General features: G+C 31.7%; 2 protein-coding genes across 7 annotated transcripts in view; one reads left to right on the plus strand and one right to left on the minus strand.

The window, feature by feature from the left end:
• LOC115246077 (microtubule-associated protein Jupiter) overlaps positions 1 to 19,828 on the plus strand; it is a 25,372-nt gene extending 5,544 nt beyond the window's left edge. For 2 of the 6 annotated variants that reach the window (XM_029824666.1, XM_029824665.1), the window contains exons 3-6: positions 12,029 to 12,405; positions 13,805 to 13,828; positions 15,488 to 15,568; positions 17,346 to 19,828. In XM_029824666.1, the coding sequence (XP_029680526.1) occupies positions 12,029 to 12,405; positions 13,805 to 13,828; positions 15,488 to 15,568; positions 17,346 to 17,530 (667 nt within the window). In that variant the 3' untranslated portion in view covers positions 17,531 to 19,828. Of the gene's footprint in view, positions 1 to 5,250; positions 5,814 to 12,028; positions 12,406 to 13,804; positions 13,829 to 15,487; positions 15,569 to 17,345 lie in introns of those variants that run through there. The other 4 variants (XM_029824664.1, XM_029824667.1, XM_029824668.1 and 1 more) reach the window with 4 other exon arrangements.
• LOC115246075 (probable DNA mismatch repair protein Msh6) lies at positions 17,822 to 26,210 on the minus strand. Its single transcript, XM_029824662.1, has 20 exons — positions 25,960 to 26,210; positions 25,478 to 25,645; positions 25,292 to 25,377; positions 25,132 to 25,197; positions 24,808 to 25,014; positions 24,604 to 24,738; positions 24,394 to 24,529; positions 23,681 to 23,961; positions 23,486 to 23,611; positions 23,291 to 23,375; positions 22,912 to 23,197; positions 22,691 to 22,846; positions 22,122 to 22,279; positions 21,956 to 22,044; positions 21,598 to 21,888; positions 21,277 to 21,492; positions 21,019 to 21,198; positions 20,760 to 20,937; positions 20,494 to 20,645; positions 17,822 to 20,339 (listed from the first exon to the last, which is right to left on the minus strand). Exons 1-20 carry the CDS (start codon positions 26,078 to 26,080, stop codon positions 20,082 to 20,084), a joined length of 3,375 nt encoding a protein of 1,124 aa, XP_029680522.1. The 5' UTR covers positions 26,081 to 26,210; the 3' UTR covers positions 17,822 to 20,081.

Consider the following 26,210-nt stretch of genomic DNA (forward strand, 5'->3'; position numbering starts at 1 on the left):
TACATTGATCGCATGTCGCCAGTCGCAAGCAAATCGACCAATCACAGTCGATTATTCCGTCGAATATTCGACTGTGATTGGTCGATTTGCTTGCGACTGGCAACATGCGATCAATGTAGAACGGGCTTTAGAAACTGTGTTTTAATTAGTAGTAACATTATTTCGATTTTTAAAATTAAAATAAAAAGTTTACATTATAAATATGAATATTTAGGGAAGAATATTTAATAGGAATATTTTAAATATGTGTTACATTATAAGTAAAACTGCATAAAAGGTAACATACCTCCGATTTAATCGCTATTTAAATATGTTGTAGGGGAGTTTTTTTTTAAGTAATTCTCCGCAAGAAATAAATGGAGGACGGTATTGGTCTAGGAGATATAATAAATTGAAGTTTCACAATTTTAATGCTTTTTCTCAGATATTATAAAGTAATATTAGGAAAAATGAAATTTGTGTACATTGTATTTGTTATAGAGCAACCGAAAAAGTGTTTGTTTACATTTACGGGATAGGTATATGGTCATGGATATTTTGTCAATAATGTGTTTCATCTATCTCTCGCAGTTCGTTAACAGCTTTCAACATGCGACTACATGAATTTCTGAGTCGTGTCTTCAAAAATATTATTTAATGAATGCGTGAACGGGGGAGGGGCGCACCTCCATCCCGAAAAAATTCTTTTTTTCCCAACCCAACTTTACTTTTAAAACTGAAAATAGATTTGGGTTAGATTACATCTTCCGGAAGTGGAGCCCCTCCGTAGGAGGGGCAGAATCCACTGTGTCCACCCATATACTTTACAACGCGAAGCGAGGTCCACCCCACAATTGTTGTGTGGATGGGAAAGTGTATGCGTGGACGCAGTGGGTTTCGCCCCCCTACGGGGGGTTCCATTTCCGGAAGATATAACCTAACCTAAATCTATTTTTAATTTAAAACAAAAATTTATGCTTCTGCTTATACTTATATTAATGCTTTATTTTCCATACGATAGCTTTAACGAACTGCGAGAAATAGATGAAACACATTATTGACAAAGTATCCATGAGTGTATATCTATCCCGTGATTGTAAACAAACACTTTTTCCACGTCTGCTCTACACAAATACAACGTAAACAAACTTTATTTTATAATAAATTTTATTTTCTAAGAGAAAAAGCATTAAAACTATGAAACTTTAATTTGTTATATTTTTTAAACTAATGCCGTTCCCCATAAATTTCTTGCGGGGAATTACTCAGAAGAATCTCCCCTATAATTAAGTGGCAATAAAATCGGAGGTATGTTACCTTTTATGCAGTTTTACCACATTACGATAATTTAGAATGAATCACTATCGAGAAAATGAAAAAAAGAACAAGCAATATGTCTATATGAAAATTATATAAATGATAAATAATTTATAAATTACTTATCTTATTGTTTGCTCCGTACGTTGCTTGATGCTTTTCTAGATTTTCCTTTCTTTTCTTGTTCATCCTTTGCTGTTTTCTCGTAGCGACTAATATGATAAATCGTGTTTTCGCAAGTGAGGTCCATAAGAAAACAGTAAGGAACAGATAAACAAGATAGGAAAAGGAAGTCTGGAAAAGCATCGGGTAATGTACGGAGAGCGATGATACGCGGTAAATAATTTATAAATTTGTTAATCTGGATTTATTAAAATTGTTTATTAATTAATACATGGCGCGTGTGTAATACGCGTTTTGTAATATTCTATTAACCACAAAAAATAATTGTTATAAACAGTAAATGTGCAATTTCACATTCCTTAACAAAATAGCGGCTCAATTTTAAATTACGATTATAATCAGTTTGTTGCAATTGTAAATGCTTACTCATCGCACAATACATTATTCTGGAGACAATTTTTTAAGTAAATGTTCCTTTTCTGAAACATCATATTAAAATAGGAAACGATTAAGGAACAACTTTCTTGACTTATGAATGAAAAGTAATTAATAAGACTTTCTCGGTATAATTAGTGGGTTTTTTTTATACATAAATAGGTCATGTGTTCGGTGAAAAAAAATGCTGAGCCAAATTTTAATTCGTACATTTTTTCTTAAAAATTGATATTTATAGTATCTTTATTTTCAATTTTTCGGAATATTTTTTTTTTATTATTGTAATGCGAAGATTCAGCCTGTTGAGAATATAAATTTGAGCACGAAGAGTCGAAATTCGAATAATTACGTACAATTTGGCTGGCATGCGCCAAATTAAAATTCGGTCCATTAAATCGGATGTGCGCGTATCGGAGCATGATAGAATTACCAAACAGAGTGAATCGTCGGCGGTAATTTGATGCGTTTATCATCCACGTCACAAAGGGACGATGGCAATTTAATCACCCAATTAGAAAGAGCGTTTAGAACCACCCCCACCAAAAAAAAAAAAATTTCCTAAGGGGCGTCCCGTCGTGACGCGTGGACCATTCAACCCTCTTGGTCTTCTGCTAAAGCGCAGCAATGAAACCCTCGTAAAACAGACTACGGAAGCCATATTCGCGTTTCGTGTTTCATCAGTTGCAGTTTATCCTCTTTGTGAAAACCAGCTTGCCAGCAGTTTAAAAATTTAAGTACGGACTAGTCACGTAAAAACTATATGATAAAATAAAATTTTATGTCGCATATCTTTTCGTAGTTAGGAGAATTTTTTAATATTGCAAATATAGAGATACATTTTGTTACGCATTATCTATCCGCTATAAGGCGGTAATATGCGATTATATCTACCTGCGTTGCATAACATTTTGAATTGTTTTTTCTACAGGATAAAGATCGATGAAGATAGAGAATTAAATGATGACAATTATAACATTACTATACATTTAGTCTTGTGGTGAATATAGTTAGAATGTTATTATTACTATGTTAATTTATTTATTAAATCAAAATATGTATATCAAAACAGTTGCTAAAACAATTCGCTTTACAAGGAATTCCTTGAAACATTTTTGAAACGTATGCATATTGTCTCTCGTTTTTCACGAAATCTTATCATTTTTTTTATCTCTTTCCATGCATCATCGATTCTAAATGCGTTAACTCTTTATTTCGAAAAAAAAAAGAGAAAAAAGGGAGAAATCTCAAATCTCTCTTTAATTCTCTGTCCGCTGCTCCGTGCTCTCTTCGGGTTTTCTGGCCCCCGCTGTACTTATTATCTCCGCACGTGCAGTGCTGTGCATGTGCAACGAGCGATACCTACATGCCGGCTCTTCCTCTCCTTTCTCTCGCCCTCCCACTCGGTCTGGTTCGCCGAGCGTATTGATTGAGGTGAATGCACGACGCCGGCGTCGGCGTCGTCGTCGACGTCTCCTAGTCCGCGGATGCGCGGGAATGGAAATGCATACTGCCAGGATAGTCGGTCGTGGTGGCTATTCGCAACAGCTCTCATTCGAAAAGAAGAAAAAGAGAGAGAGAGAGAGAGAGAGAGTAACAAAGGGAGAAGAGAGCGGAGACGAAAGAGGGAGAGAAACAGGCACGAGGCACCGGTGGAGGAGGCATTATATACTCTTGCTGGATCTTCGTTCAACGTCAGTATCTTGCCCGAATTCGTGGCACTGACATCGCAAACGCTAAACACCGCAATACTCGCAGCTGCAGCCAAGAACGTGATTATCCGAGCCGTGGAAGATATAAGAATTTCGCAGAAAGAGAAATCCGTTCATTTAAATTCGCATTTTGCATTCGTGTTCTGCCTGCATTTTTCGAAAAAGGAGTGATTGCCATCAGGGAGGAGAGCCGATCGCTTCGAGGTTGCCAAGAGACACCTCTTTTTTTTCCTGACTGATTAAGATCCAGTCCCGGGGGATTATCATGGCCACTTACGCAACTTACAGGCATGTCGAGCTTGACAATGTTGGATATGGGAAGAAAAGGTAATGATGAGAATTGTGTATATATGTGTACGGGTATGCGTATGGGGAGAGAGAGAACGAGAGCATATTGCGCTGCGGACTTTTCAGAGGCGACACTTTCGTAACATTACGCATTAAACGTTTTTATTTTTTTTTAACATGGATGTTAAAATTTATCTTTGCGATTAATTTTTTTAAATCTATACCTATTATTCGTGAAAGAAAGAAATGTGAGAGGAATCAATCGATCGATAGTTTGCTGTAACTTTCGAATTAGAAAATACATATACCAACAAATAATCGATCACTAAAGTAAATTACGCTTGTTTTTGTCTGTATATTTGTGTAAAATATATCGTTATATTAAAAAATAATAATAATGACGAGGTGATACTAGTTTTTTAAATGGTCACTTAGTTTCTAATATTTAGCTATTAAAGAGTCTATTTAATACATATATGAAATCTGTCTAAGGGCGTCCCGTCGTGACGCGTGGACCATTCAACCCTCTTGGTCTTCTGCTAAAGCGCAGCAATGAAACCCTCGTAAAACAGACTACGGAAGCCATATTCGCGTTTCGTGTTTCATCAGTTGCAGTTTATCCTCTTTGTGAAAACCAGCTTGCCAGCAGTTTAAAAATTTAAGTACGGACTAGTCACGTAAAAACTATATGATAAAATAAAATTTTATGTCGCATATCTTTTCGTAGTTAGGAGAATTTTTTAATATTGCAAATATAGAGATACATTTTGTTACGCATTATCTATCCGCTATAAGGCGGTAATATGCGATTATATCTACCTGCGTTGCATAACATTTTGAATTGTTTTTTCTACAGGATAAAGATCGATGAAGATAGAGAATTAAATGATGACAATTATAACATTACTATACATTTAGTCTTGTGGTGAATATAGTTAGAATGTTATTATTACTATGTTAATTTATTTATTAAATCAAAATATGTATATCAAAACAGTTGCTAAAACAATTCGCTTTACAAGGAATTCCTTGAAACATTTTTGAAACGTATGCATATTGTCTCTCGTTTTTCACGAAATCTTATCATTTTTTTTATCTCTTTCCATGCATCATCGATTCTAAATGCGTTAACTCTTTATTTCGAAAAAAAAAAGAGAAAAAAGGGAGAAATCTCAAATCTCTCTTTAATTCTCTGTCCGCTGCTCCGTGCTCTCTTCGGGTTTTCTGGCCCCCGCTGTACTTATTATCTCCGCACGTGCAGTGCTGTGCATGTGCAACGAGCGATACCTACATGCCGGCTCTTCCTCTCCTTTCTCTCGCCCTCCCACTCGGTCTGGTTCGCCGAGCGTATTGATTGAGGTGAATGCACGACGCCGGCGTCGGCGTCGTCGTCGACGTCTCCTAGTCCGCGGATGCGCGGGAATGGAAATGCATACTGCCAGGATAGTCGGTCGTGGTGGCTATTCGCAACAGCTCTCATTCGAAAAGAAGAAAAAGAGAGAGAGAGAGAGAGAGAGTAACAAAGGGAGAAGAGAGCGGAGACGAAAGAGGGAGAGAAACAGGCACGAGGCACCGGTGGAGGAGGCATTATATACTCTTGCTGGATCTTCGTTCAACGTCAGTATCTTGCCCGAATTCGTGGCACTGACATCGCAAACGCTAAACACCGCAATACTCGCAGCTGCAGCCAAGAACGTGATTATCCGAGCCGTGGAAGATATAAGAATTTCGCAGAAAGAGAAATCCGTTCATTTAAATTCGCATTTTGCATTCGTGTTCTGCCTGCATTTTTCGAAAAAGGAGTGATTGCCATCAGGGAGGAGAGCCGATCGCTTCGAGGTTGCCAAGAGACACCTCTTTTTTTTCCTGACTGATTAAGATCCAGTCCCGGGGGATTATCATGGCCACTTACGCAACTTACAGGCATGTCGAGCTTGACAATGTTGGATATGGGAAGAAAAGGTAATGATGAGAATTGTGTATATATGTGTACGGGTATGCGTATGGGGAGAGAGAGAACGAGAGCATATTGCGCTGCGGACTTTTCAGAGGCGACACTTTCGTAACATTACGCATTAAACGTTTTTATTTTTTTTTAACATGGATGTTAAAATTTATCTTTGCGATTAATTTTTTTAAATCTATACCTATTATTCGTGAAAGAAAGAAATGTGAGAGGAATCAATCGATCGATAGTTTGCTGTAACTTTCGAATTAGAAAATACATATACCAACAAATAATCGATCACTAAAGTAAATTACGCTTGTTTTTGTCTGTATATTTGTGTAAAATATATCGTTATATTAAAAAATAATAATAATGACGAGGTGATACTAGTTTTTTAAATGGTCACTTAGTTTCTAATATTTAGCTATTAAAGAGTCTATTTAATACATATATGAAATCTGTTATATAAAAATCACTATTTGTTCTCTATAATTTTTTTGTTTTATTGTGATATATCTTTTGATAATCTTAAATATTTTTTTTTTAATAGACCCATGTTTACTACTAGAATTTCATAGTTTGAAATGTATAATTCAGAAAATATTCTTATTTAGCAAAGAAAGTTGAATTATTTCTAATTGTATTTAATGATATGTTCGGATGCTGGTCAGTGCATCTACTTTATCGCATCGATCCAACAGACAGTGCTATTGGAACAGGAAGATATTTCTCGTTGCATTTAAGTTACTCGAAATTACTGCGCTCATTTTAATGCGCTTTCGCGGAACTTGTATGACGTCATTCGATAAAACGTGCAATTATGAATGTTTTATTTTTCGGGTTTTAGCGAATTTCCTTGCTTCGTATTGATTTTGAATATCGGAGGAAATTAGCTTCCTCGAAAGACTTATAAATTTGAAGAACAAATTTTTCATTCAAAGATTTAATTCTTATAATATATTAATTAGAATGGTTAAATTTTATTTATTTAAATTTTATTCCACCAAAGATGTGTATTTGTAATTTGTGTGTGTGTGTGTGTGTGTATATATATATATAATATGCCATCCAAATTTTATTATAATAGTCGAGGAAATTGCAATCATAATAAAAGTTTTTAAAACTGCGCATGTCGAAATGGTAATAAAAATTTCTTAACGCGTGCTTAGTTTTTTCTTTCTTTCTCCCTTGGTTACGATTTGGTTAAAATTTAGAGCCCGAAATTTTTTTATTCATTGCAAGAGATATTATAGAATGAATATCACCAATCGTGGTTAAGATATAGGTGTTCGTTTCCGAATGCGAAGTAAGAGGAAGGCATAAATGGGCTAGGAGTGAGAGCGCATTTAAACCGATTATTTATAAGCTCATGCAAAAATATAAAAAATATAGTGAAACTTGCGGTTGTTCCATTAATTATGACAACAAGTTTAATCGATTTACATTCAGCCGATAGTTTTTCCAGAGATACAAGTAAAATGTTGCGCTCTAATAACGGTTTATATAGATGTTGTTGTAGATATGCAGCTAGATATGGTCAATAAAATATTTTCTTTTATGAATAATAAGACATCTATGGGATGCGTTGTAAATAACATAAAATATGGTCAGCAAATCATATAAAATTTATGGAAGTCTCCGTAATCTTTCTGTCAATCAACATTTATTGAGTACAAGATAAAATCGCAGAAATAAGTTTAATCATCATATTAATTATAGAAACAGATATTGAAATTGTTTTATGGAAATAAGTTAATCATATTTAATCGTTAATTTATGATCGCCCTTATTTTGGTATTTTCTATGTAATAAATTATCAAGATATCTTTCTCAGGAAACGCTATTTCCTTCTAAAATGTACTGATAGCAAAAATAACATGCGGTTGCAGATAAGCAGAAAGATCATATTGTTTCTAGATTTCTTATTCTACAACTTTTCAATAATAGAAGAACATACAAGTCTCTTTAGATATATTTTATCAGTTTTATTATTTAATATTATTCTAAAAATCTTTTTTATCTTCTTTATTTTATAATATTTTAATTTTTTTATATATTTTTTATTTTCTCTCAAAAAAATATATGAAAGTTCCTCTCCGATAAGCTTGGGGTTGTAAAGCAAAATAAGAGACTCGTATTTCTTTATTTTTTTCGGATGTTTAAGAATTTAAATAGAATTTATTTTTTATAAGCACAAAAATTAAAGAATGTTTAACGCTGAATTTATTCATATATAAAAATATTATTTTCCGTATTTTTGAGAAATGAACATTATACGGAGGCGTTATATGAGAGTATAGTATCCATTTTATATTACTATTTTGTTTCATATATTTTTATTTTTTTCCTTAATTTAAAAATTATCTACTAATAATTTTTAGAGATAAGATAAATCTTTTTTTTTATTACAAAGTAATGCTTTGGAGTTATGATAATTTCGTGTAATTAAAACCTTGCAATTAAAACGTCATAGCTAACAACATCATATCGAATATGCAACATTTTTTTCGTCAAGGCTCGAGAAACTTTGTAATTGAATTTAATATTTCATTTATAAGAATTATATGTTTTGGCTGAGATATAATACATAATTAATTAGATTCCCCGATACTAATTGATGAGAGCAATTTTTTGTGGATGTGGAATGATTATAACGTGTCATGTCGACGTACTATAATTCAATCTTTGCGAAAAAAATCTGCGCGAATATAAAGGACTTGCTGACCGAAAGATTTATGCAATTGATCTTTATTAGAATCGTGATCGATATCCTCGGGTAATCAACGTGTTAGTTCGCGCGCAAGCGCGAGTTATTGTATGGATATCATTGCTCCGTGTTTATAATCGGATATGGATTGTTACGTAGATATAATTGCAATGATTTTTCATGTCCATACTTGATGAAATTTTCTATCTGAGTTTTCTAAAAAGGGGGTAAAAAGTAGGTAAAAAGAGCATTAACTGTCTGACCATGATGACGGTCATCTTACGGGTTTCTGTCCTCATTTATGTTATGCTTGGCGGAATCCAAGTACCGTAGAACCACTTGCTGTTTTGTATTCACTTCGCAATGAAAAATTACAGATGTTGCAGAATTCGTCTCGCGCGTCATATTAATAATGACTTCGTGCCGAATGCTTGAATTAATCGCGGCTTTCTTGTTGAAGTACGAGATCAGCTAAAAAGACTTTGCACTGAGAATTAATTAATGATTTAATGTATTCTAAATGAGTTTTCATGCAGGTTATTATATTGTCATTTAAGAGTCATTTATTCTTCGTGCACAGACTAGATAACATATAGTTTTATTGCGAACTAATTGATTCGAATTATTTACTCGAATTAATTTATATATTGAATTTTGATGATAAGAAATTCGAATTATTGCATTCTGTATTAATAACTATTTTACAGAAATTGATATTTATTACGATATATATAAAATATATGTATGAAAAGCCGAGAGAGAAAGAGAATATGCATAAAGTGAACATTCTTCTGCATATATCTGTGTTTGATTCAATCTGGCAATACTTATTACGAACATGTGATATCGTCTCAATCGGACGATTAAGACTGATATTTAGCTTATCGGCTTTAATAAGCATATTGGTATATCTTCTTCTGCCGTCGAGATACTTCCGTTATAACGCTTTTTCTATAGAAGCTTGATATAGTGGCGACTTTGTCTTCGGATGATAAACGGACCGATCCCTGGCGCGACTGGTTTCTTTGTAATCTGCTCGACATATGCGAAATACTTGAAAAAATTATTAACTGTAGCTAGACGTTCTGACATATAATACAAAAACCACGAATAAGAATATATTTCCAAGATAAAAAAAAAAATCTCTCATTGATTCTTGAGTTTTTGAATGGCATCATTTTGAATTTAAGTCCCTGATTTAGAATTTTTGTTTTGTGAAGAATATGGCAGTTTGAACAAAACAGAGTCTTTCACATGTAATTATCAATCAGTGATTAGGGTATTTGACGAATTCTTCTTGAAAGATAATAATAAGCTGCGTTGATCGTCACCACATATTTATCTGTCGCATTCTCTATTTTATATCCACCTTATATCCATATCATACATAACAACGCGATTCTTTGCTAATAAATTTTTTATGATTTGACGATTGCGTTTTTAATTATTCTTGGCTCTCTGTGGGTTCGTGCGTTCTCAATAATATTATATTATTTTTATATCATTATTAATTTATTAATACATAATATCTTAAATTTAATATATTTTTAACAATATTATGACATTTATTTGTATTTTATTTTCTTTATTCATATATGGAACGATAAATTATTTTTTATGTTGTAGCAAAAGATTACAATATTATGTACAGTTTATCCAGATGGACTTCCAGATAGAAGTTAACTGGAAAATGAATGATTATTATTACTATTCTAAATTTGGTTTTTCTTTCTTAAAGTTCATGCTTATCGTTTTAAATCGATTCATTTTATTCCGCGTACCATCTCTCTACCTATTCTTTCTTTTGCACTAAATTATGTCGTGACAGGTCGATGTCAAATATAAGCGATATCGTACCTGATGGTACGACCTCATCGCCTTGATATTCGCCGAAATACTAGGCCCCGTGCCATCCGGCGAACTCCTGCGAGATTAATCGATTTTGTTATGATGCTATAAACAAAATTGTGACATTCTGATCTATTTTTTGGCAATATTTTAATTCTTTGATTCTTTTAACATGATACTTGTCGCAATATATCTGACAAAGAGAAATATTTTATTTCATAATCTTTTCAATTTTATTTTATCAATAAAATTATTAAATAACTTTTTTACAATTTTGAGTGTTATGTTTTATAGGTAATTTTATAAAATTTAGTATAATTAAAAATTTACAATGATTCTGTTGGTTCTGTGTGTGAATAAACATTAACATTAATATTGAAAATATAATTATAGTTTTATTAGACTTAAATATGTTCAATAAAGATACATTTTGCATTAATGAAGCAGCAATATAATAAAGAAAAGTTTCGTAAAATCTAACCGCTTATTAACATTTCCATTAACTTCTAATATGTAATCCAGATGTAATAATGTAGAAATGTCGATTCATCATCATGATGGTGCAACGCATGATACACAACATCGCAAAATAAAAGTTATATGATTAATTAAATGTAAAAGTCATTTCCTAGATCGAGAATTAACGGTTTCTTATTATTATTTATTAACCTGAGATAAGTAGAGCGGTATGATTTTTTTTTTTTATAATTACTCAGCACTTATATATTATACATTTTTTTATACATTACCGAAAATAATGCACCAATAAATATATATTTTTCTATCTTAAAAAATTTAAGTAACATTTGTTTGCAGAATAATAATTACAAAGTTATTCTCTTCAGACGACAGTTAGAATAATGATGTCTTTTTCTTTTAATAATATAGTTTATTAATTAATTCAAAGCTTTTGTGTGTGTGTTATTAATTTTATAAGAGAGCGATTTATTTCGAAGCAAGCTATTTCTCGAGTAATTAAAGAATCGAGAATGCATAATTCCCTTATTAATGAAAATTGCGATTCTAATTGAACCACTCCCCATCAACTTCTTTTTTACGAGATAGCCAGAAAGTGGAAGAAAGGGGAGAAGAAGCGTTAGCGTTTCACATTCCTAATTACTAGGTTTGTTCCAATCTTCTCTACTTGATTTTTATTTCCTTTTTTTTTGTGTTTATAAGCACGCGACAATGCACGCGCGTGCCACACGCACTGTACTTTGTTAAGTGGAAATTAGGACAGATATACATTCATAATTTATATCGCTTACGGTCTCCGACTGCTAATTTGTTGGCATATTAGTTTGCTGATGGAATTAAAAATATCGTTCTGATTTGATTCGATTTCTCCTATGCTGATTTCACTATTGTCAGCATTTGTGTGTCGTTAATTTTTTTCCTTGAAGGAAAAACGACACTTGCGACATTATCTGAAAATATCGATTAATGTATACATTTATAAATGTATCTGTCTATAACCAAATCTTTTTAGAGTTCTTGCCTTATTGGTTGGATATCAAAGAACTGGTAGATATTAACAGAATTTATCTAAACCTTTTTGAGAATATTATTTTTGAATGCGTACAAATTTTGCTTTTAAATTTTAATCTTGATCTCGAATTCTTAATCTTGTATTCTTAGATTTTTCTGCTAACTGTATTGTTTTTATTGTTCCAGGGTGTTGAAGCCGCCTGGCGGTGGTAGCAGCGACATTTTCGGCGCAGAGGAGACGAGTCCGCGCCGTGTCAAGACCCACAATCAGTCCCAGCTGGGCTCGGCGTTTTTCGGCAACGCCAACGATAACACGCATGCCATCCTGTCACCGCGGTCTAATAAGCCCGGTAATGATTCATACAATCGTCTGTTTGGTCCTCCCGATGCCCCACCCACTCCAAACGCAAAAAATCACAAGGGCAACAATAATTTCTTCAACGGGGGATCGTCAATTTCGACGCTATCGTCGAGCACCAAGAGCATAAACAGCAACAACTCATTGCCAAATATTGCTAATGGCTTTGCTAGCAACGGCAATAATTCGTTCAACGATGTCACAGGTAAGAGTCAAGCACGAACGGAGAAGTAGTGGCGAATTGTCCCGGGATGGACAGAAGTGATATATCTGTTAAGTTGATGCAAAAGGTATGTTATATTTCTCAACAACTGAAATAACATACAGGGAGTTACTGATAAAAACAATATCTTCTAAATAAAAAATAATTAACTCTCTCTTTGTTGTTCTACAATGTATCAAGAAAAATATGTCAGTTCCAACATTTTTGTTGGAAAAAATATCTCCAAAATACGCTGTTGAAGTTAAAATCGATTCCTTGCGGAATACCCTATAGTTTCAAAGTAATTTTTATTAAAATAATTATTATTTTTATTAATCGATATGCTTACACTATCGATTTCAATACACTTTGTCCATATAGAAAAAAAAGACTTTTTAGAAATATGATTGAAATATATATACACATAAATAAGATTCAAGCAAAATTGTCACGTCATCTTTGCTTATGAATCAGAAATCAATAACTTTATTGATATCTCCCTCTTTCTCTCTCTCTCTTAATAGAAAAACAACAAACCTTTTGCATTAACCTAATACTTTTTCTCAATAAAATCATATTACATTATTATTGGTATTTAAATAACAATTTGATAAAATTACAAGTTAAATAACATTTATAAAATTAAAGATTAATTATTACATATTACATTTAAAAGAATGATAATTCGTGATACACGCTTATTTATTTTTCTTTTTTGCTAACTATAATTTATGATATTTTGTATGAATTTTTCACTTTCGAATATTAAAAGAAACGAAATATCCTTCTTTTTTAAGTATGTTGTGTCAGTATGGAGATAAAGGTAATTAATTATCAATGGAAAATATTAATCCGCCCCGGGATTTTCTAAGCTGTTCTCGCATTCGTGATCAGACGCTCTTTTTTTATAAAACGTGTCCGAATATTAAGGCCAATGATTTTGATCTAAGTTGAAATATGTGTGTCGTAGGCTTTTCTCGTAAAACTTGTTCTTTGTATTGAATATTACGTTCTTATCACGACGAAAAATATATTTTTTTGCTACAATTACAAACATCTAATCTCTCTGTAACAATTTACATTTACATTTGTTAAAATTATGTCGGCAATTTTTACATCTTAATAACAATTTTTCTATTTTTGGCATTGGTAAAAAAAAACATTGCTATAGTGTGTATCGGAATTTGTTTTATAAAATATATATTTTTTATTTATAAAATCTTATGCCTGCAAGACCAATCGCAAAGATCCTTTAGTTGAACGCGAAACGGGTTCATCAAACTATTGGTCTTTGATCTATTAATGTAACTAAAGAATTTTTACATGAACTTTATTGTACGATCTTTATATTATTGTCTAGCTTTTTAATATATGCCGTTTTCCTTGAATTATTTGCAAGCAGCTTTTAGGAGAAAGAAACGATTTCGTAAGTGTGTAACATCGACATTCAATTAGATGACACGCAACACCATCACATTTTCTTCTTTGATCATAATTAGATGCGAAGTCACTCGAAAATAATTTCTCGTAATATGATGAAAATAATAGAAGCTTTTTTTTCCCTCGTCGAGAATTGCGCGGAAATCAATAAAATTATCATTATCGTAAAAGAAATGTGTGATTTAAACACGGTGGTAATTTTTACAGAGAATTTTCATCATTAGAAAACTTTTTCGACATTATTATTATTCTAGAGCCTGTCCCAAAAATAAAAACACATATTTTGAGTTAGACATACTACATTATTTATATTAGGCCTTAAGTTCGTATCGTATATATTCTGCTTTAAATAATATTATATCTCGCTTTGCATTAAATTATTATTTATATTATATTTATTACTACGATTTACTCACAGTACAATGAACTGTATAGTAAACGACATTGTTGCAAAGTATAGTAAGAAGAAAAATATATGTTATATACATATATTGAATATAATATAATAATTAATTACTCTGTCGATGTATACGCGTACAATCTTGTTTCTATAAATGAATTTGGCAAATTAAGAAGGCACATTGTGTGTGTGGATTGTAAATTCGTCATTGAACAAAAAATTTTGAGAAGTAATTTTGCAAAGGAGATAAAGTATTTAATGTCGTTTGCGAGACGTCGTTCACAAATTTTTGCACTGCGGGCGACATGCACCATCAGAACCAATCACAATTTTCTTTATTCATAACAATTTTCGGCTTGTTTAACACAGACACGCACGATCAAAAAAAGTTTTTTTATAATAATGATAACAAATAATAATATAATAATGATAAAATCAGATACGACATATCATTATTCAAAAGATCATTGACGACATAACATTATCAGCCGAAATAAAAATATCATTCTAAAATTCTTTTTCTGTGTATATAATTCGTATATAATATGCAATTCTTCTCATAACACTATCATTATTTTTATTTAGTTTTCGTATTTTGTTACTATAAATATTTATTTCTTTCTTTTTGACAATTTCTTTTCATAACACAGACGTTTCTATTTTGCTTTTAATTTAATTTTTATCGTACGGACGAATCTAAGAATCTAAGATAATTAAAATATATTTTGTTTTTGTGTGTGTATATGTGTATATTGAGATAAAAATATATAAAATTATCTAAACTATATAAAAATTAAAAATAAAATATAAAATATAAACTATATAAAAATTTAAAATGAAATAAATATTTAAAAATATTTGTTTCTAACGTAGAATTATTATGAGATTTATGCAAATTTTTAGTACGTAATATCTGCGATTCGTCTGTACGATTTACAGCATATAAACTATATAAAAATTTAAAATAAAATAAATATTTAAAAATATTTGTTTCTAACGTAGAATTATTATGAGATTTATGCAAATTTTTAGTACGTAATATCTGCGATTCGTCTGTACGATTTACCGCGTAGTAACACAAGTTGTTTGGGTTACTATTATGGATTTGCGATGGTGTTACGATGCATGGGGTGAAATGGCTCTGGTCGCTTTGTATGTACGCACGTGGCGATGAAAATGGCTATTGACATGGTGTGCAAACGGCATGGGTCCGCTCTGCACTCCCGTCGCCGCATCCCTCGATAGGAGGATTGCCGACGCGCAACCCGGTCACCGGAGATGGAATTGAGGTGACGCCTGTGAGGTGCAATCCACGAAAATGTAGAGGTAATGTTCTCTAATTATCCGATATTCTCTTGAATCCTTTATCTTCTTTTTAGAAAGTGCCTTCCTGATCCTTTTCTCAACGAAACGACGCAAAATAAAAATAATATTTTCAGCATTAATGGCCAAATAACAAGATGTATTTTGTATTCTAAGATATTTAATCGATAAAAGAGTGTTGCTTCAGCAATGCATATATAAATTTTATAGTAAATCATAAGTTAAGTCGTTCGCGTTAAATATGATAATTCTACATATGATTTTTTAATTAATATTAACAATTAAAGTTTACTGAAATTCGAAGTTATGCGTATTAGAATTTCAGAAGAATTCGTCGATGCATTTTTTCACTTATTCGATAGTTTTGAAGTACATGTCATAAATGGTATTGTGAAAATCTATTGAAGTCTATACGCTGGGTGTGGCAAATTTTTCCAGCTAAGATTAAAAATTGCTTCCTACGTTGTCTTTATGTCTACGACATGAGCGTTGTCATGAAGCAGAATCATCTTCCTCGTTTCTTTTCCTGTATACGGCCTCTTACTCTGCAACTCATTAAATTAATGAGTAGTTGCTTATAGCGATATCAGTTGTGACTGTTCCGTCAAGCTGTATAACAGAATATAGGATTCCTTTCATATCGCATCAAATGCACAAGAATTTTTTTGGTTTGAATATTTGATTTTGCTGGTGAAATTGCTAATTATTTGGAGATCACTCATAACTTCTGTCGTTTGGGTTTGTCATAGCGGATCTATTTTTCTGTATTAATTTAATACAAAAAAAAAATCTTTCTTTGAATCTTGATAACAAAAACATAGCTATATCGTAGCGTTTTTCTTTGATATCGACACTAAGAACATGCAGAATTCATTTGCCTTTTCTTTGTATTTTTTCCATTTGTTTTAAACGAAAAGTAACAGCTTCCCGAGTCGCTCCAAGTTGTTCTGCGAGCTCCTTTTGTGTTTGCGTTTGATTTTCATCAAATAATGCATATTGTTGTCTTTTTGTATCTTATTTCAGGTGTTAATTTAATTTGCAAGCGATACATGTTAATTCTGTTTGCTATTTAATAGATTTACGATTGTTTGAATTATGTGCTTAATTGCTTGCAAGATTAAAGCTACTTCTATCCATTTCCCTCAAAATGAACTCTTAAGTAATGTCATTATATTTAAAAAAATAAATCAAGGAATGACATTCGAAGATGTATTAGTTGCGAGTTTAAACATATCTTTTAGTGTTGAATTATAAGTAATAATATACGAATTTGAAGATAGCATGTAATAAAGTGTACGTAATAAAAATATTTCTGTAATTTAAATTAAATTTGAAATTTGAAATTAAAGTATATAATATGAAAAACTGAACAATATAAATTTCTCAAGATTCAACTTTAAAATATCTAAATTTACATATGATAAAATACGCGTATGTGTGTATATTTAGGTCTGAATTGATTTAAGAATGATTATTTTATTTTTCAGTATTGAATGTGTGTGTGTGATTTATTTGTGCATGATTTATCGTTATTAGATATCCGTTTTTGGCAAGTAAGGTTTTAAGGTTCGTTTGAAACTTAAGAGAATATGACTTATTTATAACAGGCTCAAAAATTTTACTTATAGCTGACAATGAAAATTATTATAATTTGCTTTCAACAGTTCTAACACAATCTATCGATCGTGGGATATTAGAAGATCGAATAATTTGAATTTTAGGATTGGCAATCGGATTTTATTCCCAGCAATTCGACTAACGAAAGCAATCCTTTTCGCAGATGGCAATCCGGTAACTGGAACTGGCTATACATCTGAGACGCAGAAAAACGGACCAGCCATGCAGAACGGAATTGCTAGCTCGAATTCCAGCAGTAGTGGCGAAAAGTCGAATGATACGTCGCCAGCGGCAGCAAAGCCGCGTACCCGCATCCCACCTGGTGGCTATTCATCTGGACTCTGGTAAAGGGCAAAGTCATCATCAGTCGCTTTCTTTCCTTTCCCGAGATATGTTCTGATTAATTCTTTCAGCTCTGTTACTCTTAACTCATTAAAGCCCACTATCTCTTATAAGATCTTCAAATTGTTGTCCGTAAAACGTCCCGAAATAGAAGTCTATTTATATATCGTATATCTCTATCGCAATGGGTATACTTTTCTATATTTTTTCTAGAATTCAAAAAAAGAGAGAATTGTAAGACAGACGAAATAAATAGTGGGTTTTAGTAGATTAATATCATTTTGCTTTGTACTATTCAAAGAAATGCATAGAGAGGAGCAATAATAACATTTATAGGCCTTTTGATTTTTGGATAACTATTTCCGCCAATAATCATTTTTGAATTAATTAATTCAGACCTAAATACATGGTGATATTCAGTTACTCCAGTATTCAAACGAAGATATTCAATATAACATGATATTCGCAGTTAGGAAGGTCGAGAGGATTAATATATATATATATATATGAGGACGGACGAAAATATTATAATAATAATAAAATCATCAATTCTCCGAATATCTGCAACGCAGAAACGAGCAAAATTGCATTCTTTCAACGACGCAATTCGATCAACAATCTTTATCATATTTAATATTGGTTTTTTAAAATCCTAGATTTCAGTCATGTGTAACGCGCGAATTCTATATTTTAAAAAAGATAAATTATAAAATATTTAACTGGCAATTAATAATAGTTTTTAAGTATTTAAGTGGAATTTTTATAATCTTTGTTGCCGTAAACGAAATAACATGTAGAAAACATGAGCATAAACCGGTCCTGGGTTTCTCTCGAGCGTGAATTACCGGTCCTTCAATTAGCAACTCTAGTACAAGTTTTATCGCGTAACTGTATAGAGGTAGTTAAAGCGATCATTGCGCGTAAAGTATATTTTTTCATGACTGAAATGTTGCGTCGGTCGATGAACGATTCGCGAGCTGTAAATCATTTTGCTAGAAAGTGCGATTTCCTCATTAACAGCTTATACATAATGAGTCATTATAAATAAATAGAAAAGAATAAATTGTTCATGATAAGAGAAGTCAAAACAAAAACATTTATTTTAAAATTAAAGCATAAAGCAAGAAAATATTGTGCAAATTATTTCAATTATTTGCTTTATGAGGCATCAATCATATTTATCAAAGTGCTTATTTGTTTTATTTATATTTTCTATTCGACTCGAAATCTCATCTTATCATATTGGAATACGACTGCCGTATCAGGTATCGCAGTATTTTGCTCGTTTCCAATGTTGCATATTGCGTCTCAATCATATAAAATTTTAGAGAATCACATGTCTAATATACGAGAATTCGCTGTCACCTCGAAATGAAGGGCAATGATATTCACATATACATATACAGAACAGTACCAAGATCGTAGAATTATAATATCGCGATTATCACAATATAGTACGGCATTGATTAGGAGTGAGGAAAGGAAAAGATCGTTGTACCATTCAAAATTTCTTTTGCCAAATATCGAGAAAAGATATATTGAAATGTGTCTACATGTAAAAATAATTAGCAAGATAATGAACATTTTGAATGGAGTATTATATTGATTAGTGGCAATGTTACAAAAAATAAATTCCGTAAATAAATCAGAGGAATGGATAAAAAACAGCAATGTTTTATGATGGAATTAGGATTGTGGAAACGTCGGAGTTATACATTAGAAGTAGGCATGTGTTATTTCCAAAAATAAAGCTATACTATGTATAACCCATTAAATAAATCAAGTGCTTTTTTATCTTCGTGCCTTCTTAATCAACTATTTATTAACATCGAAAAGAACGCGGTCAACGACGAGATATCACCTCATTTTTTTCTCGCGAATTATCCTCGCGATTTTTGATACCGATTCTGTTTAATAATATAAATATACTTTTAACTGTGTCACACAATCAGAAATTTCTCGAAAATCAAAAAGGGAATATCGTCATCGTATAATTTATATGAAGCGCGCGCGTCTAGAGACGATACTTTGTTTCCCACTCTTACATCATGTATTTTATAATAATATTTTATAATATATTTTCGTCATCACTTCGCTTTTTTTACGAGTGTAGCGGATGTAGTACATGAATTGAATGTATTTATTTTACAGCAAAGAGTCGTGCACGTTTAGTTCTTTTTTCTATGCAAATTTTTACGCAGTGGTTTGATGTGAGTAAAATTAAATTATAACACACACAATATATATATTTGTCATAAAAGTAGCCTTTTTATACTCTGACAATGATGAATAAAATTTTATAAGCAAATTAGTTTGCTTTGTTTCTCCCTGGAACAGTGTAATGTCTATTTTTCTATATTATTTCCGAATTAATAACTAATTCGTTTAAGGATACTTACAATTCATAAATCTAGCTACAAAAAATAATTATTTATTTTATTCTTTCAATAATCATGAATAAATATGATTTATTATACGATTTATATTACGATTATATCATTAAAACGATTATATGAGTATTTATTCAATATATATGCATAATAATGTATTTGGCATATTAAAGAGCAGTAATAAAATTCCTCATTTGGGCACTGTTGGCTTTACAAAGAGCAATGAAAATGTGTTTGTCATTAGTTTCTTGTTCTATCTTGCTGGCTATCTCATGCGCTTTCTTTGTGATAATTGACGGTATACCTGCTAGTCGAGCGGCATTGAATCCATAAGATTTCGGACAAGCTCCTTCATTAAGCTTGTATAAGAACGTTACCGTCTCTTGTGATACGTTTTCTTCTTCGCCCATTTCTACCATGCATGCCTAAAAAAATTCAAATTTATTGAAGAACATTTTATAAAATTTCTAAGAATACATTGAGATAAATAAATAGGTATAATAAAATAACAATACATAAATCAATATATATACTTTTGAATAAAAGATTTATATTATTGTAACTATAAGATTTTCTCACCATATGGGCTAATGTAACCTCTTTATTGGTTTTGTAATCCTCAACTAAAGAATGATAATGAGTCGAGAATAATGTGCGACACTTTAACTTAGTCAACGCATCGACAACCGAAGCCGCTATTGCCGTGCCGTCATAGGTTGACGTGCCACGTCCTAAAATAAGGATATATTTTTTATCAATTTAAGGAAAAGTTTCTATCAGTTTCATATTTAAAGAGAGAAGTGAATAAAACGATAATCATCGAGTTATAGTAAAATTATCCTTACCCAATTCGTCGAGAAGAACCAACGAATAGGGCGTAGCATGTTGTAACATCGTGGCAGTTTCGTTCAATTCAACCAAGAATGTGCTCTGACCAGTCAGAATATCATCATTAGCACCCAAACGTGTGAAAATACGATCCACCAATGTTATGCAACATGAACTAGCTGGAACGTAGCTGCCCTATTAATGCAAGAAAATTAAATTCACATTTTATAACTCATAATTCTAATTTCATTCGCGCATTTTTCTCGTGGAACTTACTATTTGCGCCATGATCGTGATTAAGCCGACTTGACGCATGAGAGTTGACTTGCCTCCCATGTTTGGTCCTGTCAGAATCATAAAGGAGGCAGCATCATCACATGCCAATAAGGTGTCATTGGGAATAAAGTTATCAGATACAATACAAGGATGTTTTCCATCTTTTATCTTGATGAAGATCTGTAAGAATTATGTTCACTGCCATATTCTTTCGATGAATTAATAATATTAATAAGCAATATTTAACGATTCCATTACCTCACCATCTAATCCGTCATGAATCTCCGGTATACACATATCGCCGTTTCGAGCGTAATCCACGAGAGAAATGAGCACGTCCATGGTTGCCACTTTGTAAATGGCTGCATGCCACATATCATACTTTTCACTAAACTGCGCAAATATTCTCCTGTTAAGATCCTTCAGTACTTTATCTCTATGTTCTTCTGTATTTATCTGTCTTGCTAAAAGTTCCTGCAATGATCAAAATTAATTGTGTATAATGTTAAAGATATTTTACCACAAAAAAACAAAAATTCTAATTTTTAAATTGAAAATATAAATTATTATTATTTTTACCTTTGCCTCGGCAGTATAATAACGTTTAAAACCTTTTCTTTGTGACTGCAGTTCATACCCGGGACCAACTTTCTTAACTCGCGACTCAGGAATCTCGATTTGATAACGTTTCTTATCTGTTCCAAAAAATGTTATGTTTGCATCAAAGTGCCGTTTTTGTTTTTCTAAATATTTGTCTATATCTTTTTTGTTCTTCGCAAGTTCATCCAAGACTAAATCATATTCGACATCTACTCCTTTTTTAGGAACAATGCAACCTTGCTTTTTGGCTTCTTCATGATCAAATGCGGTCTGAAATAGATACATTAAGTAAAAAAGAAATAAATAATCAGAGGATTAATAAAAATAAAAGCGTTACCTTAAAGTAATCTAATATTTCCCTTAAATGAGGGAAATCACCATCTGGTTCATATTGAGTACAGTGGCTTATCAGGTTACTTTTAAAATCTGTAAAGAACAACCATGGAATCACCATATATAAAATTTGCTAAAATAAAATAAGTATAAAAGTAAAATAAGCATACCATTAAACAGCTCAATAAATTTCAAAACTTCTTCGAATTTAGCGAGTGTCGTGGTAAACTCTACAATTATCCTCTTCGAATACGTTGGGCCTTCGAACATTATTGCTCTGCCATCAGGATGATTTTTCATTCTAGCTGCATTTCCCTGAGCATGTATTCTGTTAAAACAAAAGATATATATATAAAGTGTCTCATATAAATTGTTACAAAACGTTTTTTAAATAACTATTAAAAATGGAAACAAATCTTTTTGTAGTGTTTTAAGAGATTTACTGAGACTTTTCATATTATATAAGACATATGTTGCTGAACTCTCAGCAGAAACAAGCATTCTGTTTTCTTAATGAAAATTGTTTTTTCTTATACAAATCCACTTTTCTTTGCCGTTCTGTATGTAAAAGTATTGAGATAAAATCATCAAAAATTGTATATTTTATGAGATATTTTATACATACACACAAATATGCGCGCGCACCAACACAAAGGTTCCGGCACTTTTTGTACATCCTATATTGATATATATAAATTTCCAAAATTTGTTATTCTAAGTAAAATTTTTTGTAACTTACTTGCTTAATAATCTTTCAAGATCCGGTAGAGTTGACAAAATTGCGCGAGCTGATTGTATCATGTCTATTCGATCTACCAATTCCTGCACAGCTTCCTGGCGTTTCATTATAATGTCTTTACGACAAGATGGCCTACAGATCCATTCACGCAACAATCTACAAAAAATATATATTTTGTCAGTATATAGAATAAAGATAAAAAAATAGCACATAAGGCTTACCTTTTTCCAAATGCAGTACAACAACGATCCAAAGTACTATTGAGCGAATTCTCTCCAAAAAGTTTTAAATTTTTTATTGTAACAGCATCTATCACCATGGTATTTGTGTAATTGAGACCTGCGCGATTGTTTGCAGCTGAGAAATCCGGTGGAATGTAAGTATTAAAGCAACTTTGTGCCAATAGTTGCTGTTCGAGCAGAAACTCTTTTAATAAGTACACACATCCTCCTAATGCATGTACTGCTAATTCTTTATTATTGGCTGGTGTTAAACCCAAGCTATCTCCTGATATATAATAATGAGATAATCAAATATTATTATGTATAACAATATAAAATATGTAAAAATTTTCCAATTATGATTATGATATATAAACACCTTCATTAAGATATGATTTTAAACCTTCAGGCCATGCAAAGTTGGAATCTTTCTCCTTCTTGAAATAATCGCCTTCATGAAGATTCTTAAAAAAAAAAAAAAAAAAAAAATCCGAAAAATTAAATTTTTGGAAAAATATACTAATATATTACATTTATATACTAATAATAAGCATTATCTGTTATCCATACTAACTTTTAATGTAGTTGTAGCGGACCAGAATTGTGCTTCGCGTTGTAGCGATTCTTTTAGCGCTGCTGGTAGAGTGTTACTTATAAGCTGCAAAGTTTTTCGCGATAGATTACCACGTTCGTATATTACCTGGAAATAGAAGTCACCACTTGTAACAATATGATTAACAATAATTTAATTTGTGATTGTGTATCATACATGCACCGGTGGATGATGAGCCAGCAGAGTCAACAATCTGGAATTGCAATAGTCATCGTCAAATTGACTGAGATTAAATTCGCCTATTGTTGTGTCTATAAAGCATATTCCGAAGGAGCTGGTTGTCTGACCAGGATCGCATCTTTCTACTAAAGATAACAGATAATTGGAGTTTGGTGTAGATGCTTCCACATCTAATGGAGTATACACTCTAGTGCCTCTTGTACTGATTTGACAAATTTCTCGCTTTACAACTTTATCGAATTTTGTTGACTTAGTCACTGCAAAAGAAAAAAAAAAGTCATAAATATCCATCATTTATATGAGATGTTTTATATAATTCACGCTCACTAATTACGTAGCGCTATGTCTTAATAAAAAACAAGTTGGAAAGTCCTAAATTATTTCTTTTTTAAAAACAAATAATAATTTTTAAATAACATCCATTTTTAATTGTTGCCATTCTTTAGAAAAGCATACACGAAATATATAGCCTTGATGCACAAAGAGAGAGAAAGAGGTAATCTTATATTTTTAATAACTCTTCTTTGTGTAAACATCGCAAAAAAAAAGTGGACTTTTTGACTCAATTTTCATTTAATAACGCTATGTAATTAGTGAACACAATATATGAAAAACAGCCTGCATAATTATAATTTAAATACATATGCTTCTACATGTAACAAAATGTATTGTTTTGTGATATTTCATACTTTTGCTGCAGCGCGCTGCCATCATCTCTGGGTTTTCTGTTTGCTCGACTCGTGCAACTTTGTAACCTCTTTCTATGAGGCTTGCCGAATAACGACCATAGCCGATTTCGGGAAATCCAGAGTGTGCGAATTCACCCTTTAATAATAAGTAATAAGTCACAAAATGGATTCATCAAGAGTAACTTTGACATTCCTAATAAGTAGACTTACTCGCATATATGTGAGGCTAAGCTCATTAACACTGATAACTGCATCCATGTGATACAACTCGTAGAATTTGCCGACTTTGAAGAAAAGTACACAATTAAAATGCTTACTTTTTAACTCCCACCACTGCCTCATTGCCTAAACAAATTTTAAGATGATTGTCAATGTTGATACATGGTAAATAGCACTTAATGATAAGATCCTTACAGGAGTTTGATTGTTTAAGAAATCAATTGGTACATAAAGTGTTCTAGGATCATAATTTGGATCCTTTAATGTTCTCCTCTGTATATCCCTTATTTTGTCTGGCTGCAGAAAATCTAATTTCAAGTGAGGCCAAACATGTGCAGCAGCAAGTCCATTATTCACTGTCTGACTTTGAATTTGTGCAGACTGTTTCAATTCTTTTTTATCCTAAATTATCAAATACATCGTCAAATATAAGTTATAACACAATCACAAATATACATTAAGCATAGGAATAAAAATTAAATGTAAAAACATCAGTTTTGCAATTAATTATATACTCACTGCTTTATTAGATGAATAATTTGCTTGTTCTGGCTTGGATTTAACACTGGATCTCTTTCTTTTTTTCTTAAAAAAGAAAAAAAGAAAATATAAGAATATTAAATATAATTTTTCTTGTAAGTATTAATATTTAGAGACGGTTGAAATATATTATTCTTACTTTTGGTGTATCTTCTTCCGTTTCTGTTGAAGATTCATGCTCTATGTCTTTTTCCGAAATTGACTCAGATTCTTCACATTTGGAATCTATAATGGCAATTATATGTATATATGTCTGTTTTGAATACTTTCTTAATTTAAGATAATTATTGATTCAAGACTATTATTATTTATGTAATTTACAAACCTGGCTTGAATTCATTTTCAGTGTCTTCATCAGAATCATCATCAGGAATAATTAGGCGTCTTCTTTTAATTTTTATAGGCTCATTTTCTTCCTTATCATCATTCTTTTTATGTAATCTTTTTCTATCATTAGTATTTTGATTTTCTTTTTCATTATTTCCAATAAGCTCTGTGAATATAACCATAATATAATATATTTATAATAATCACAAGAATTATAACAGTAATAACTTATAAATTATATACAGCTTATGCAACTATGGCTTGTAATATAAAATCTTAATAAATATTGAAGATAAATCAAAAACTATGACTGCAATCACATGTAAGTGAATTTTATACCTAAATTACATGAATTGCTATTTTACATGCATAATGCTAGAAAAAATAACATACAAAGCGATAATTTATTTTATCTCGATACACACATGTTAAACACGTGTATTTCATAATGCATTTTCCGAAATCTTCTTCGAGACAAACCTTTTTTCCTTTGTTCTGTGTTGGGTGTTCGCGGATTTTCTACTTGCTCTTTCTTCGCCTCCGGCTTTTTGACATTTTTTGGAGACGTGAAATAATTAAGTATCGTATTTACTTTCGGCATTGTTTCGTTTCGATACAAACAACATAAAAAAATAGATTTCAAAAGATATCATTCATATAACTTATAATCAGTAAACTCTGTTTCAACAACTTTGATGTGCCTTGGACATTAGGCATTCGCGGCGCGGTTC

Source organism: Formica exsecta, unplaced genomic scaffold (genome assembly GCF_003651465.1).
Source record: "Formica exsecta isolate Colony F162 unplaced genomic scaffold, ASM365146v1 scaffold138, whole genome shotgun sequence".
NCBI lineage: Eukaryota > Metazoa > Arthropoda > Insecta > Hymenoptera > Formicidae > Formica > Formica exsecta.

Excerpts from the sequence above, each read along its gene's own strand:
- LOC115246075 (XM_029824662.1), bottom strand. The coding sequence starts at position 26,080 with ATGCCGAAAGTAAATACGATACTTAATTATTTCACGTCTCCAAAAAAT. Across the intron at positions 23,962-24,393 it reads GGCAGCGCGCTGCAGCAAAA|TGACTAAGTCAACAAAATTC; the intron begins GTATGAAATATC and ends TTTCTTTTGCAG. Across the intron at positions 20,340-20,493 it reads AGGTTACATTAGCCCATATG|GCATGCATGGTAGAAATGGG; the intron begins GTGAGAAAATCT and ends GAATTTTTTTAG.